Source organism: Taudactylus pleione, unplaced genomic scaffold, assembly GCF_031769625.1.
Source record: "Taudactylus pleione unplaced genomic scaffold, aTauple2 ptg000041l, whole genome shotgun sequence".
NCBI classification, from domain to species: Eukaryota; Metazoa; Chordata; class Amphibia; order Anura; family Myobatrachidae; genus Taudactylus; species Taudactylus pleione.
This window is the reverse complement of record NW_028284443.1, coordinates 70,686,030-70,702,262: the sequence shown is the minus strand read 5'-3', so window position 1 is coordinate 70,702,262 and position 16,233 is coordinate 70,686,030. Positions and strand designations below refer to the sequence as shown.

Below are 16,233 nucleotides of genomic sequence, written 5' to 3'. Positions count from 1 at the left end.
GAAGATGTGTAGGATAGTATTTTGGGACGAAATTTATCTGTAAGGTTTTTTTTTTTTTTTTGTCATTTCAAATCGACACATGCAAGAGTGTGGAAAATGAAAAAGACCTGACTTTGCTCATTGTGCCTGGCATTTTATGCAAAAAAAACTAATTCTTAGTTGTATTATAAGTGTTTTCTTTAGAATGGGAATATGTTGCAAGAGTGCATCTAAAACTTCAGTAATTCCGACAATTTCCCAAGCCACTTGGATGTAGATTTACACAAGTCCCACCAGGTTTATGGATGTTGGTGTTTTGATCTATAATCCGATATAATTATTTCCCATTGCTATCAAATTGCAGGCGCTAGATGAGTCTGGTAACTTGAAGAGAAGTGGCAGAGATAGTGGTTGCGGTGATTTGTGGTACAGCGAGAAAGGAGAAAATCTCATTCCGGCTCATAAGAGAGACGATTCCTGGGATAGTTTGGACTCTTTCGGTTCCCGGTCTTATACAAGCTTTTCCTCAGAAACAACTCTAAAAGGAAGCAGTGAGGGTAAGTGTTTCAGCATAATGATTTTGCTTACAGATCTGTTCTGTTTCTTCTATTTTATTTTTACTTTGGGAACTATTTTCTCAATATCCTTCTAGTATTGCATTGGAATTGGGTAGAAGAACCATTTGGGCAGCTTGTTTTGCAAGCATTGTAGCAATACAATAAATGTTTCTTTTGTCTTCAAGTTTAACATCTTCTCGACAGCTACTGAATAACTGATGCCAGTAGCGCATGTAATCTTTTGGTTATCACAAAATAGATTTCACATTCCCCCTTTGACACTGGAGAATGTCTTTCTGCCACCCGAATTTGCTGTGATGCTAGGTGACCATGCACTTCCATCAGTCATGTAGACATTGCCATTTTACTCAGACAATTGATATACATAGAACACAAATGACCAATAGAACACCTTTTTATTCTGATGTGACTGTTTCTGCCTTACCAATTTGATGTAATTTTTCCCTTTAGCATGAGTAGGTAAACAAGGGCATAATTTGTTATTGTGGGAAGTTCTGTTTCTAGATTACTTTGGCTTACCATTTCCACATCGAACTCTTCATGTTGGAGCTTGTTGCCAGTGAAAAGTACTGTATCACACGTAAAATCTTCATTAATTTATTGGAACAGCATCATATTAAACTGAAAATCAGAAAATGACATATAACCTATAAAGAGTGTGCTATTCTTACTGAGCTGGCCTTTATATATACATTTTGGTTGTATTAATTGTACTCCTTTTAAAAGAATTTTAAATATGGGGATATTTCACCTTTACCAATTGCCTGGCACTAAAGCATGAGATGTGACCGCAGCGAGGAGTGCGTTACCTGACCAGATTGCATATCAGCTTTGGGGGTTGGGGATGGAGAGGTTATGGTGTCCCAAGTGGGATCAATGTACTGCAGTATGGGCCTGTTTTGTATGTCCACCCATATCTGACTGAGATTTTTGTAAACTATAATCAGGTAAAAATTGTGTGCGTCTTGGATCCATATTATTAGTGTATAATTATAAAAGGATCCACACAGAATATTACTAGTGTCTGATTATATAAGGATACACAGTGTATTACTAGAGTCTAATTATAGAAGGATCCACATGTCATGATATTACTAGTGTTTAATTATAGAAGGATCCACAAAGCATATTAATAGGGTTTAATTAACTCACTGACAGTTGGGTGTAGTTCCCCTATTTGAATTTTGGACTGAGATGCATAATTCGACACTAATTACATAAGGATCCACGTAGCATATTACTAATATCTCATTATATAAGGATCCACGTAGCATATTACTAATATCTCATTATATAAGGATCCACGTAGCATATTACTAATTTCTCATTCTATAAGGATCCACGTAGCATATTACTAGTATCTAATTATATAAGGATCCACATAACATATTACTGGTATCTAATTATATAATGATCCACATAACATATTACTAGTATCTAATTATATAATGATCCACATAACATATTACTGGTATCTAATTATATAATGATCCACATAGCATATTACTGGTATCTAATTATATAATGATCCACATAACATATTACTGGTATCTAATTATATAATGATCCACATAACATATTACTAGTATCTAATTATATAATGATCCACGTAGCATATTACTGGTATCTAATTATATAATGATCCACATAACATATTACTGGTATCTAATTATATAATGATCCACATAGCATATTACTGGTATCTAATTATATAATGATCCACATAACATATTACTGGTATCTAATTATATAATGATCCACATAACATATTACTAGTATCTAATTATATAATGATCCACGTAGCATATTACTAATATCTAATTATATAATGATCCACATAACATATTACTGGTATCTAATTATATAATGATCCACATAACATATTACTGGTATCTAATTATATAATGATCCACATAACATATTACTGGTGTCTAATTATATAATGATCCACATAACATATTACTAGTATCTAATTATATAATGATCCACATAACATATTACTAGTATCTAATTATATAATGATCCACGTAGCATATTACTGGTATCTAATTATATAATGATCCACATAACATATTACTAATATCTAATTATATAATGATCCACATAACATATTACTGGTATCTAATTATATAATGATCCACGTAACATATTACTAGTATCTAATTATATAATGATCCACATAGCATATTACTGGTATCTCATTATATAATGATCCACATAACATATTACTGGTATCTAATTATATAATGATCCACGTAACATATTACTGGTATCTAATTATATAATGATCCACATAGCATATTACTGGTATCTCATTATATAATGATCCACATAACATATTACTGGTATCTAATTATATAATGATCCACATAACATATTACTAGTATCTAATTATATAATGATCCACATAACATATTACTGGTATCTAATTATATAATGATCCAAGTAACATATTACTAGTATCTAATTATATAATGATCCACATAGCATATTACTGGTATCTCATTATATAATGATCCACATAACATATTACTGGTATCTAATTATATAATGATCCACATAACATATTACTAGTATCTAATTATATAATGATCCACATAACATATTACTGGTATCTAATTATATAATGATCCACATAGCATATTACTGGTATCTAATTATATAATGATCCACATAACATATTACTAGTATCTAATTATATAATGATCCACATAACATATTACTGGTATCTAATTATATAATGATCCACGTAACATATTACTAGTATCTAATTATATAATGATCCACATAGCATATTACTGGTATCTCATTATATAATGATCCACATAACATATTACTGGTATCTAATTAATGAAGGCATTGCTGCTGCTCAGCTATTGATTGTTTTGGACTATGTTATGGCCTGATTGCTTGAAGGAGTTCAACCGTCCCTTATACAGATTACAAAAAGCTATGAATGGTTTTAAACAGAAAGGGATATTAAAATTTAAAAGGATAGTAATTTTTAACAAAATCCTTGCAGGTAATTGCGCACAAACTCCATACACTGTGACTGTAAATATAATAATTGTAGCCTTTCTTTTTTTATTTAGTTTGAATTTTGTTGCAGAACAAACATTAGTCTCATGTATGATATTTTGCAGGTGGGGAAAGTGACACTGATTCTGTGACATACAAAATGCAGGACTCAGGCAAACAGGAAAAGACTTATCGAAGGAGTTCTACGCTGGAGCCCAAACCAGTTGCTAATTTCAATCAATTTCTCCCAAGTACAACTAAACAGATAAGTTATATGCCAGCGCCGCTAAGGAAGAAACGCGTGGACAAGAATGAGGACAACAGGAGGAGCTGGGCGAGTCCAATTTACACAGATTCTGATGGAACGTTTTCAAGGTAGGACTGTTTATATACTGGTATGCCATACAAATGAAATATGGCTCATTTTCTCTCCTCAAGTGTGCTGATTCTCAAGATTGTAACGTTTTGTTCACATACAGAATTAACTTGGTAGTACAGTAACATATCTATATTAGCATGCATGTATTAACATTTATTTATATAGAGCCAATATATTCCATTGCACTGTACAATTGGGAACAAAACCATAATAAAATGAAACTGGGTGACAGACAGACGAGACGAGACGAGACGCACGGGTAAAATGTGCTTGGTGCTCTATATGACCCAGTCACACAGTGATGTTTGTTTGGGGTCAGAAGGTTGTTTTGGTATAGAAAAAGAACACATGTAAGTTTTGTATGAACAGTAGTTGGGTTGAATAGCTTTGGGGAGGTTTTATTAAGGCACAATCCTAAAGGACTTGCATTGTTTATGTATATTAATGTGTCATATTATTAAAGATTTTGTTTGCAAACTGTTAAGTGAGAAATTCCACAGTATTTATTGTACTAAATGTTTACTTTTCACTTTGAACCTACCTCACACAGCAGCCATGGCATGGGTCAGTTAGCAGCAGTGGTGGCTCCTTACCTGCCTGGCGGGGGGGTCTGCAGTGCACAACCACCCTTGCCATCCCGGTGATTGATAGTTGATGTCACTGGGAGGTGTGGCCTAAACCAGGGGGCGTAGCTTAAGCCCGGAGCTGCTGCTAGGCTAGCAGACAGGCTGACTTTTAGGCGCTGCATTAGCTGTAACCCCTAAGAACCAAATAGGGCGGCAGTTATAGCAGGAGAGTGGCCTCCCATGGGAAGCCCTCTCTCTGCTATTGCAGTCTGGACTGGCAATCCCAGAGGGAGAAAACACCTCCCACTGCTACTGGCTGCTGGCTGTGATCAGCAGGGAGTGCTTCCAATGAGAAGTCACTACCACTGCTGCTAACCTAGGCAGTCCCTGCGGTTGGGGGATTTTACTGGGGAGCTGCAGTCCCGCAGCCCCTAGGTAAAATCCGCCACTGGTTGGCAGGTTAGGATTACCAGCGTGAGGAGTTTTTTTTTTTATTTTATCTGCTTAATATTTTTCAAGCTGTTCAGATTCTGAAAATGATGGGAAGTTGCCGGATTTGGTGCTCGATGATTTAGCAAAAAGAAAATTTTACAGCAAATCACTTCCAATGTCTTCGGCGTCTGGTCTTCGTGCTCAATCTCCAAAGGACTCACAAAAATCTTTGGAAATTATAAAAGAATTTATTCCAGAAAGTTCACAAAGACAGTGCAGGTCAGAGTCCTGAGGTCGCTGTGTTCATTGCATATTGGGCACATGATAAAGCCTCTTCAATGTGTGCATATATTCAACTAATTTTTTATTTATGATTTCCAAAACTAACCATGCTGTGTGAGGAGTCTTTACTGGTTTAGTGTCCAGAAAACAAGCTACAAGTTTGGCGTGATTGGTTTTATTAAGAGCATGCTGGGAGTTTTGTAATTTAGCATGGAGGTATAGCTAATTTATTGGCTGTTTTGTACAATAGCCAAGACCAAGAACAACTGGATATGAAGAAACAAAATAAAATGCCATTGAAGGGACATGTAGATTATACCAGATTTTCTTCAGATGAAGACGATGACTCTCCTAGACAATTTCCAAATATTATACAGGATGACCTATATGTTAGAAAGGTCAGCCTACCTGCCCCACTGTTGAGGGTCACCTCTGACCATTTGCTTCTGACAACTACTTCACCAGATGATTGTCAGCCTCCTAAAGCTATGTGGACAAAGCCGCTTTCTCGACCTTGGTACAATGAGTTTCAGGGATTCAGGTTTGTGTTCCTGCTTTTACTATATATGTTCTTTGATTTTACAGTGGACATCTTATTTAAGAGTATTGAACATTATTTTTATGTGATGTGGGAAATGTGTTATCCCTCATTTTTCTCAACATTACAACATTTTTGACAATTCAGGAATTTTCTCTAAAGTTGCTTTTTGCACACTACAATATTCTAATTATTTCTGCAAAGGTTTGTCCTATATCCCTGGTCGTGGACTTTATTCAATAAAACTGCCATGATAACCCATTTAAACCTTTAAAGAAAAATATTAATCAGATATGAGAATTTATTGTACTTTCATTTGCTTTCAGTATACACAGCACAGTGACCAATTTGTTTTAAAAGGCTGACAATGCAACACAATTTACGCACCCATATTTAAATGTAAATAGATGCCATGCACTCAAGAATTATAAAATAATTGTTTATTTTCCTTTTATATATTGTTAGTTGCAGTGCATTTTGTAGACAGATACGGCATGTAGGCATGAACGTCACAAAACATTATATTAGAATGATGATTGTGTTAAAATACAAGTCCTATTGTAAAGCCCCCAAACGCAGCAGGAATTAATTTCTCATTTTTTTGAATTTTTTTTTCACAATGGCTGTACAGTAAGCGGCCAGGGGAGGACTGTCAGTGGACATCTGGTCTGGCATCAGTGTTTAAGCTGAAGAGTGAAGTGGAAAAGAAGGAATGCGTTGCAGAATCTGACGCTAAGTTGCACATCAGAAAAGAGGAAAATAAACTAGATGATAAATCGGAGACTCCAAGGTTACTAAAGTGGCATGCTCTGCATGGATAAATATTGGTGTGTTGTGTTGGAATCTATTATGACTTTTTTTTTTTTTTTTTATTCTTCTTTTTTTGTACTTTTTGGATATTAGTCAATTTTTAATACTCCAGGCCCTTCAGAAAATGACATCCGATTTACTCTCTTCTGAAAGCAAAGGAAAAATAGACCCGGCATCTGGTCCTAGACTCATTCACTCTATCCATAATTCAAATACACAAAAATACCCATTGGAAAATTGCATCGGATCACTGCCAAATCTTCAAAATGATGATTTGTTTGCAAGGAAAACTGGAACGTTCCACCTTAACCAAGTGGTGAACCTTGGAACACCTTTAGCACTGGTGTTGGAAATAGAGAAGGATATTGTCCTACAATCAAAGGAAGAGACAGAACATCTCCCTGATCTGGTGAAGGATGATATGATTGTTCGTAGAGCACAGCCTGAAGTAAAGGAAGTTCATGTATCTGGTGCACCAGACAGATATAACGCAGTTCCTTTTCCAGATCCTTGGACTCTTCCAGAAGAGATGCAATCTAAATTTCTTTGTTTGGTAAAGAAGTCCCCAGAATCTAGCAAGACAGATAACCAGGGAAGAGTGGTCAAAGCTTCTGAGAAACCGAAGAAAGATGACATGTTGACAAGAAAGGTTACTTTAGGCCAAGCTTTGCACACTACAAAGCCACAGCATTTCACATCTGGCCCGTGCAGTGAGGAGGACCTCAGAAAGTGGGAGTCCATAAGAGAAGCCAGCAAGATAAGTCACAGGAAACGGCAAATGGTGGAAAGGTTAGACTCTGGGATGCTTGCATGCAATGGTTTAACTCTGTGCTTTGATGTGTAGTATGCATTGAACCAGTGTTTACTATGCATGCCAGACAGTTGGCTACTCCTGCTATGTCCCATTTGTTTTCCAGAATCAGGGAAGCCACAAGGTCCATAAAGTGGTATTAACTGTATTTAAAAATGTACTGTGTATTGCCACCAAAATAAAGATTGGTTGTACATGTCAATTTAAAGCATAAATAAAATTGGGGTTTTATAGCAACATTTTTGTTTATCAGCAGCTGTCTTTGCCGAAGTGTTTATTTCACAGCGTTCTATGGTACATAATAATTTTTATCTTGGTTTCCATAAAGAATTAATAAACCTGTTTTGTATCCTATGAGTTTTTCCCATAACACCCTATTCCTCAACATGTTTTGGCACTAGTGGGTGCTGCTACAGTATGGCCTATGTGACCCATACCTTGCTGCCTTGTTTCATAGAAATGGTGGAGGCAATATTGCTTTCACTCTACCAAGCAGTTAATCTTTGGAAAAACCTATATTGTTAAATAAATCCTTTTTAATTAACGGGCTTTTATGAATACAGTAATTCAACTCTTACTCTGTTCCGTTTATATCTGAGTACATTTTATTTTCAGTATGATATTTTATGTAATTATAATCTAGAGCACAGTGCCCCTTATATCACCATTGTGCCACACTCACCTGGTTCGCTCTCCTGGGTCAGGCGCCTGCTACAGCTGCTTCACACCATGCGTGCGCACACTGTGTGTGGTGTACATGCTGGCTGTGTCTTTATCTGTGTCTGGCCAGTCCAGTGTGTGTCTGGGTCTGGGCCAGTGTCTCTTGCCCGGGCAGGCCAGTGTCAGGTCCCAGCACACTTGTGCACTAATTGTGACACACTGATTGAAAATGACTGATGTGGAGAATCTATTGAGTTGAAAATTACAGCAACAAGTTGTGTTTATGTGGTTTCTTCACCTTATTTGTTACAAACACACAGACATTGTAAAAACTGCAACCTGTCATTTTTGGGTGAAATGCTAGGTATCTGTGCTTATGGAAAGGAGCATAAATATTCTTGCATTCTCCTCCCAACATTTAAACACGTACAGCAGCTACTGTGGGAGCTGGTCAGCATTTTAGAAATGTTATAAAAAAATGCTAAGAGGGTTTGAATATAATGAAACATAAAATTGCAAATTTAAAAAAAAAAAAAAAAAAAAAAAAAAATATATATATATATATATATATGCTTTTTTTTTTTTGTTCCTTGTTTGTGATGTTTGCTGTGTATATATACAGAAGTAGAAATATTCCTTTTGCCCCCATGAAACTAAAAAGGCATTGTGTGGTGTGCATGTGTTACACTGACAAGTAATATGCTAGTTGATAACCTAGAAAATGTACATGCAGCATTACTCTCTCTCTCTGGTTTCTCAGACTGCGGGAAAAGCTTTCCATTGGCAGTGGGTAAGTTTGCTAAGTGTTATGCTATAGGCTACATAGTTGATTTGATCTAGTTCTGTGGTCTTGTGTTGTATGTTCTCATTATTTACTAATTTATAGCAAGTAGTTATGACTTACTAGGGGAAGGGTTGCAAAAGGCGCATGTTGTTTTCAGTTCTGTGCATGAACAGCAGTTCAGTAAAGGATTCCTGGCTTAGCTTTACTTGGCTATTTGTTTTGGCTCTAATAATAAACTTGTGCACTGATGACTAAAATAAATAGAAAGAGAAAATCTGAGTACTCTGTGTTCACTTTGTGTCTGCGTTTTACCCTTTAATGTTTGAAGGGCTTCTAAGATGTTTTAGAACAAACTTATCGTCCAGGGTGGCGCCATGAATGTTTGGAGGGTGTGGAAATAGAGTGTGGGCCTTCTTTTGGGGCCAGACTGTGCTACATTATGGACAAAGTTACTGCCCAAGGTGCAATCCTGGTGGTGGGTGGGGGAGGAGTACCTACAGCGTCACAGATCCTGAGGCTGTGCCCACATCCTGGGAGCAACCAAGAAATGGCCCCATTGGGCTCTAGATTATTCTCAATGGCCTTACCTCGTTCCCCAACCTGTGTGGTTTAAAAACACTAGAAGCATGAACATTGTTTTTTTTTTTTTTATCTTGTTTTCTTTTAGAGAGATTGTGTCTCCACATGTGTGTCTGGTTTGTTGTTTTGACCACAGCACGTAAAACTACTGAAGACTTGATATGAAAGAGACGTTTTCTAAATATATTATACCTTATTCTTACGGCTATAAACATAGAAATGACTGAACAGAATCAGAGCAGTGTTAAATGAAATGAAACACTGCTTAGTATGCTGGGAGATAAGATAGCAAGTGAAGAGCTTTCAAACTTTCATCCAAGCGCAATACTTTATATTGATCTGGCCCAGCTAAAACAACACAGCACACATCATTAATTGCTTCTTGTCCTAGTAATAGTTGATGGATTGCCATGAAGTGGTGTGCAAAACATTGACCAGGGCCATCAATTTGCATCCAATGTCACTACCACTGCTCTCTAAGAAAATATATAATGATGTATCACAATTCACAATTGGGATACATTTTTTTTTTTTTTGCAGTATATACTATATGTGGCGTATTATACCACCTTGTCTATAACTGTTTATATGCAACCACTTGATGATTTTATTTTATTATTTTAATTTTGCTGTTTCATCGCCTTATACACAATCTTCAAGCTCATATACTTATTGAATTTAATTTAACACAAGATTAACACAGATATCTCCTACAGTATTTAGGAATGTGCTATTGTTTTTTTCTCTGCAGTTTTAAATCTAAATATATAATAAGTAGTTAAAGTAAGCAGTAGTTTGTCACAATGGTAAATAATAGGCAGAAGAAAACCACACACACACCTTTTTTTCTTTTAATCTCAAATTCATAATGTTCTACAGTACTAAAGGTGGGTGGACACCTAGCCGATATATCTGCAGATCGAGTGATACACACTTGAACGACCAACATCTTCCAGGCAGCTGCGGGTCCCGCTGGCCGGGGGACGAGTCTGAGGCTAGTCCGCCACCTCCCCGCGGCAGTTGCTGCATGTGTACGGGCGATCGGGTGATCGCCCGTACACGCTTGCCGATGGACAGATATATCTGCAGATATATCTGTCCAACGGCTGTGCAGCACATCCGACGCGATGTGTTTGTGAACGACGTCATTCAGACATATTGCTGGTACACACTGGCCGACGGACACCAGATATATTGGCTGATCAATTGATCGGCCAGTATATCTGTAAGTGTGTGCCCAGCTTTCAAGTGACTGTCAGTATGCAGTTTAGATTTTTCACATTCCTTTTAGATGACCAATGTGCACCTAACATGCATCTTATAACCATAGCTGGAGAAAAGTATGTCCTTAAACTAGGGCTGTTGATTAAACCCAGTATCTCCCTAGTTCTCATATAAGCTTAAATTGTTCACCTACATTGCAATAAAATAAAACTATGGGGCACCTCATCTGAGAATATTTTGTAATTTCTACCTGCGTTATAGAGCATTCTAACTTCTGGCTGATCCGCCCAGTCGCCCCCTGGGATGTAGTGAAGATCCCCTCCCACTGCATTTTGTCATTTTTAGGCTTCGAAACTCAGGTAAACCTTCTCTAGTCTCTGCTTCCATGAATCCAAAGGTACAAAGTCAGCCATGGATTGCAAGACAAGTGAAATCCCTAGTTTGTGTTCTGTTTAGTATACATGTATAGACAATTCTGCATGTTTTTAAGCTGCAACCTGAAGAAGCTTCAGCTTGACAAGTTTTAGCACATCAGTCACTGAGTGATCGGAAATACCAATTTTAACTGTGTAGTTTTTGAGTTCTATTGAAAAATATAATGATGATAAAAACGTGCTGTGTATTGGTCTTACCAAATTTAACAATTACTTCAATGTAATGCCTGTAACCAATCAGAGCATATAGAGTGCCTAATGTAGGACAGATAGTGCTGGACTTGTGAGAAGCAGTGACCTCTCTATGCATTTGATTGTGGTGTCATGTACACATCTATATGAAAGTAAACTCCTACATGCAACTACTTGTTAAAGATCATTTAGACCAGCAATACTTGTTGGATATACTCTATCAGCCCATTTTTTTTTTAACGTCACCTATATAAATAGATCTATATTTTTTATTCTACAGAAGTAAATCTGTAGAAAATTGCAATGCAGAGGAACTTCCGAACCTACATGAAATTCGATTGCAAGAACTGGAAAGTGTAAAGGGTCAGCTGCAGGAGCAGGATCAGAAGTGGCAAGATGTAAGTGTGTACTGGGTATAATGTTTCTAATGCAGTATGTAATGCTGGAGTATTAAGCTGAACTATTACATTTTTGACCTGCTTTGAATATTGTCAATTAAGTATATAAACATGGTAATAAGGACAATATGTGAGCAGTGAAGTGTGAGGAATATGTACTAGTGATTACAGCCTGCATTTCTATACCATCTCACATGCGGGTGTCCTTGGGGTCTATTCATCAACACTAAAGTAACAGTTTTAACGACCTTTTTCCTTAATTTACCATTTTCTGATATTCATGAACACATTTAACCAGGAGATATCAGTGATATCTCTCCTGTGTTAAGTCCATCTGCGTTAATTTCCACACTCCCCATATTTTAGCATGGGGATGTAGAAATTAGGCTATTCATCAAATTAAAAAAATTATGTATTTTTGGAATTTGATGGTGTTACTGTATGCCATCCTCAGATGGTGTACAGCCCCCGCAAGGCTTCACAAGCAGCCGTTTACACAGCAGCTTGTGTAGCAGTGGGATATACTTGCCTGCTTCCAGCGAGAGCAGGTTCCCTGGCTCCCTAGTCCCTCCTCAGACTCTCTCCTCCGGCTCCGGCTGGACTGTGTGTTCTCCCCGACGCTGCATGTTGCTGCTGCCTGGAAGCGTCTCCCCTCTGTTCACCAGTGGCACTTGTAAGTGCTTCTTCAATTAACTGTTTATTTACTATAAACAATTAATTGAAAAGCACTTATAAGTGCCACCAGTGAACAGACGGGAGACTCTTCTTGTCAGCAGCAGCATGCGGCAGCGGGGAGAACAGAGGAAAGTTAAAAAATAATAAGTCTACAGCCCCCTCTTGCTAGCAATGTTACGTACTGAAGGTGTCTGTATGTTTAAAATGTGAAGCTGCTTGCAGAGTCATACTGCTCCTGGGTATGGTGCTATGGAGACTGGGAGGAACTGTTTGCAGAATTATTCTGCCCCTGTGTATGGTACTAGGGAGGCAGGGAAGAATTGTGTCCCTTACCTGTGTTTCCCAAACACCAAATCATGGCAGGAGGGAGAAGTTATGACCACAGCTTGCATTGTTGGAGGAGGAAGGAATGACAGTCGGGGAAGAATTGGAGGAGGGCATAGGGTTGAAGAGTAGAATCACTGTCTTTAAATGTGTCTTATTGTCTGAGCAGATAATCAGTCATATCATACCTATATTAGATTTAATATTCTGGAAAGTGTACTGCAAAGGAATTATATAACTGTGGTTTCAGTTTTGCCAGAAGGGAAAGGGGATTTGCATGAACAAAGGAGTGAAGCTAGCTGCTCATATCAGGATTTGTTACAGGATGCTGGCACTTGGGATCCTGGCGGTCAGCATCCCGATCGGTTAGGATGCCGACACCTGTTGGTCAGTACTCTAACCCACCCACTCTCCCTACCCCTCCCTTCCTGCTGCCTGAACCTAAACCTGCCCCCTCCCTCCCTCTTAGTGTCTAACCCTAGCTCCCCCCCTAAACCCAGTACTTACTGGTGTTCGCATTCCAGCGCCGGCATCCTGACTGTCGGGATTATAACTACATCCCCTTCATACCGTATGTCTGCAGCAGTAAGGCCGCCTCTCACCTGACACCGCAACCAGTGTACATACTTCAATGGTTGACAAGTTTGAGTACACCTCGTGACATCCTTAGTCCCCATACTGTACATCTTGATGTAGTTATATTGCCGGCAGACGGGATGCTGGGCGTCGATATACCGCCGCCGGAATTTCACCGCCCGGCATAATGCTGATGCCGACATCCCGAAGGAGAACAGGACATCCTGAACTGCTGCAATCCCGATCGTCCGGACGTGTAAGTATTGTCCATTTCCCAAGGGGGGGGGGGGGGGGGAGATGGTTAAGTTTAGTGTTAGGCACTCCCCCGTGAGGTGTTGGTTTAGGGTGTGGGAAGGAGGGGTTAGGGACCACCAGGGGGGAGGTTAGCTTTAAGCATCTCTAAGTGAGGGTTAGGGTTAGAGGGGGGAGAGGGGAGGGTTAGGGTACTTACCACCCTCTGTCGGGATCTTCACCTGTCGGGCTTCCGGGGGCGTGATTTGAGCCGACCTGTTCAGCTGCCGGTATTTCATACCCATTCCTGTAGATCACCCTCCTGCTACAATTTGTCCTAAATCAGGTGTGGTTCTTATTTTATTTTTTTTAAATATAAGGTTTTCTCTGCATTCCCTTTGCCGAGTCTGTCATTGTCTGTAATCATTTCATAACTGTATTAATCTTTCAGTTGGTGGACAAAACGTGTCCAGCTAATACTGATACAACACACAGGTTAATGGAATACAGTGTACTTTCTAGAGTTGGCATTTGTAGTGCCAGTCCTACCTGCTTCTCTCCCCTGTGTATCTGTCCTTCCTTGTAAAGCCAGACATCATTATAAACCTGTTTTGAAATAATTGTTTCATACAGGCAAACAACCAGATTACTTAAGTTTTATATTTTAGTCTACAATAATTTGTCATCTGCCCAAAAGCACATATATGTTTAAAAGACATGTATAACCTGATAAACAAATATTCAAGTTGATGTGTAGAAAGTCATACAGACCAATCCAATTTTACAGATTATAACCCCAGAGAATATTTAACCATATGTCCACTATTTATTTATTTTAAAAAGGATTTGGCAAAATGGAAAAATCGTCGGAAAAGCTTTACATCAGATCTTCAGAAGAAAAAGGAAGAGAGGGAAGAAATTGAAAAGATAGCGAGTGAATTGCCAGAGAGGACTTATAAGACGTTCCGAGAAATGCGTCAGGAGAGGTAGGAGGACGTGCCTGCATTCAGTATAATTACAAGTCAATATGTTAGTTTGGGTATGTTAAATACAGTAACCTAAATACGATTACCTCTTTTGTGGCATATGTAAATTTGAGATAAGCGAGATAAACACCATGGTGATTTATAAAGGGCAATGTGCAAGTCTCAAATAAACCTCTTTATATAGAGCAGCCCTGGACAAATCACAGTGTTTTCGCCAAGGCAGCAGACCTTTGGCAAAGAATAAAGTCTATTTCAAAAATAGCAAAATGAAGGTGCAGCCTTTGATAAGGTTTGGAGATCATGTCACAAAGGTCGCCTATTGCATTATAAGCTAATGGAATGCATTGATATTTTCTTTGCTTAAATGTATAATGTGTTTAGCACAGCTGTGGCACGAAGAATGTGTGATGCCGTTCCTCTAATTCTCCTAGTCCCTAAAATATTCACCCACTGATGGATACTTTGCAGCACCAGATTGTAATCTCTTGTAACTCATTGTACAATAAGCATAGAACAGGAACAAGATTTTGTAATCTTTACTTTTGTTTTAAGGGAGGATAGAGAGAATGAGAACCCAAACAATGGGCAGCAAAGATCGGAAATCAGAAGGATGTATTCATCAAGTGATGATGTCTTCAGTGAGCCAAATATCCCATCCAAGCCATCACTAGAGAAGAGTTACACAATAGATGTCCCATACACAAGAACAACAGATGTTACCTTGTATGCTACAAAAAATGCTCACCAGAAGGAAAATGATGGAGATCTAATACAACTTGAAGACAACCCTGATTCTAGTGGTGAAACAGATCCCCAGTACCGGTTTCAGCATGATACCACTTTCACTGTGCAAAACTCTCAGAAGGTAGACAACACAGAGATAAAACCACCCGCTAAGGCACGGATTGAAAAAAGCTTCACAACTGATGTGGATATGCCTTACACAAATAAGAGCAGTACAACCTATTCCATAAAAAGTTATACAAGGCAAGAAAACTCATCACCCCCTGACTCTAGTAATGTGCAGAACCCGCCATTTTCATCCTATACCGTGTCTACAGAAAGCAAACCTACTACTCGTATTTCTTCTTCACTGCCAAGGGGATACCAGAAAACAGATGCTTCCAGACTGTCATCGGTGGTTACCCCAAGACCCTTTGGTAGCCAATCAAGAGCAATCGCCCCATTTAACAAATCGTACACAGTAAGAACATTTTCTTACTTACGTGTTTTTTCTTTTTTCCTCTTGAATCGTTCATAGGGACTCATTCTAAAGTCCATTTTCGGAATTTGTCAATGTTGGACTGAACTTGTAAAATGAAAATGGCTACATTGAAACTGTTTATTATTATACCGTAACACTGCATAGTATACAATGATAGGTAGTTTTGACATATTACACATTATTATTATTTTTTTAGCAAGTTTTTGTTTTCTTTAATACTGACTGCTGCATGTATAGTTACACCTTTTATAAAGGCTAAACCATTACCATACTATTTGTTGACTAAGATGATTAATCCTCCCTTTAAAGTGGTTATTGAAGCTGTAATAAGGGATGCCTTAAGTACTTCACGAAAAGTCACTCATTGACTGACTGGTACAGTCACTTTCCAATAAAGAGAGCGCATACAATGAGCATAAAGCAAATATTTTGACATTAGTTGCTGTAATAAAGTTGTTTTGGTACAATAATTTTATATATCCTGCGCACACCATTCTGTCCAACATTTTAAATGGCCAAAGCGGAAAAAATAACATGTTGTTAAGAAAAACT

At 38.1% G+C, this 16,233-nt stretch overlaps 1 protein-coding gene across 8 annotated transcripts in view; it reads left to right on the top strand.

Annotated features, from left to right (window-relative positions):
- LMO7 (LIM domain 7) overlaps positions 1–16,233 on the top strand; it is a 163,528-nt gene that overhangs the window by 111,474 nt on the left and 35,821 nt on the right. For 7 of the 8 annotated variants that reach the window (XM_088459274.1, XM_088459265.1, XM_088459288.1 and 4 more), the window contains exons 8-17: positions 344–536; positions 3,701–3,950; positions 5,040–5,231; positions 5,485–5,775; positions 6,404–6,562; positions 6,676–7,371; positions 8,814–8,843; positions 11,547–11,664; positions 14,314–14,456; positions 15,009–15,660. In XM_088459274.1, the coding sequence (XP_088315400.1) occupies positions 344–536; positions 3,701–3,950; positions 5,040–5,231; positions 5,485–5,775; positions 6,404–6,562; positions 6,676–7,371; positions 8,814–8,843; positions 11,547–11,664; positions 14,314–14,456; positions 15,009–15,660 (2,724 nt within the window). The remainder of the gene's footprint in view (positions 1–343; positions 537–3,700; positions 3,951–5,039; positions 5,232–5,484; positions 5,776–6,403; positions 6,563–6,675; positions 7,372–8,813; positions 8,844–11,546; positions 11,665–14,313; positions 14,457–15,008; positions 15,661–16,233) is intronic. The other variant, XM_088459297.1, reaches the window with a different exon arrangement.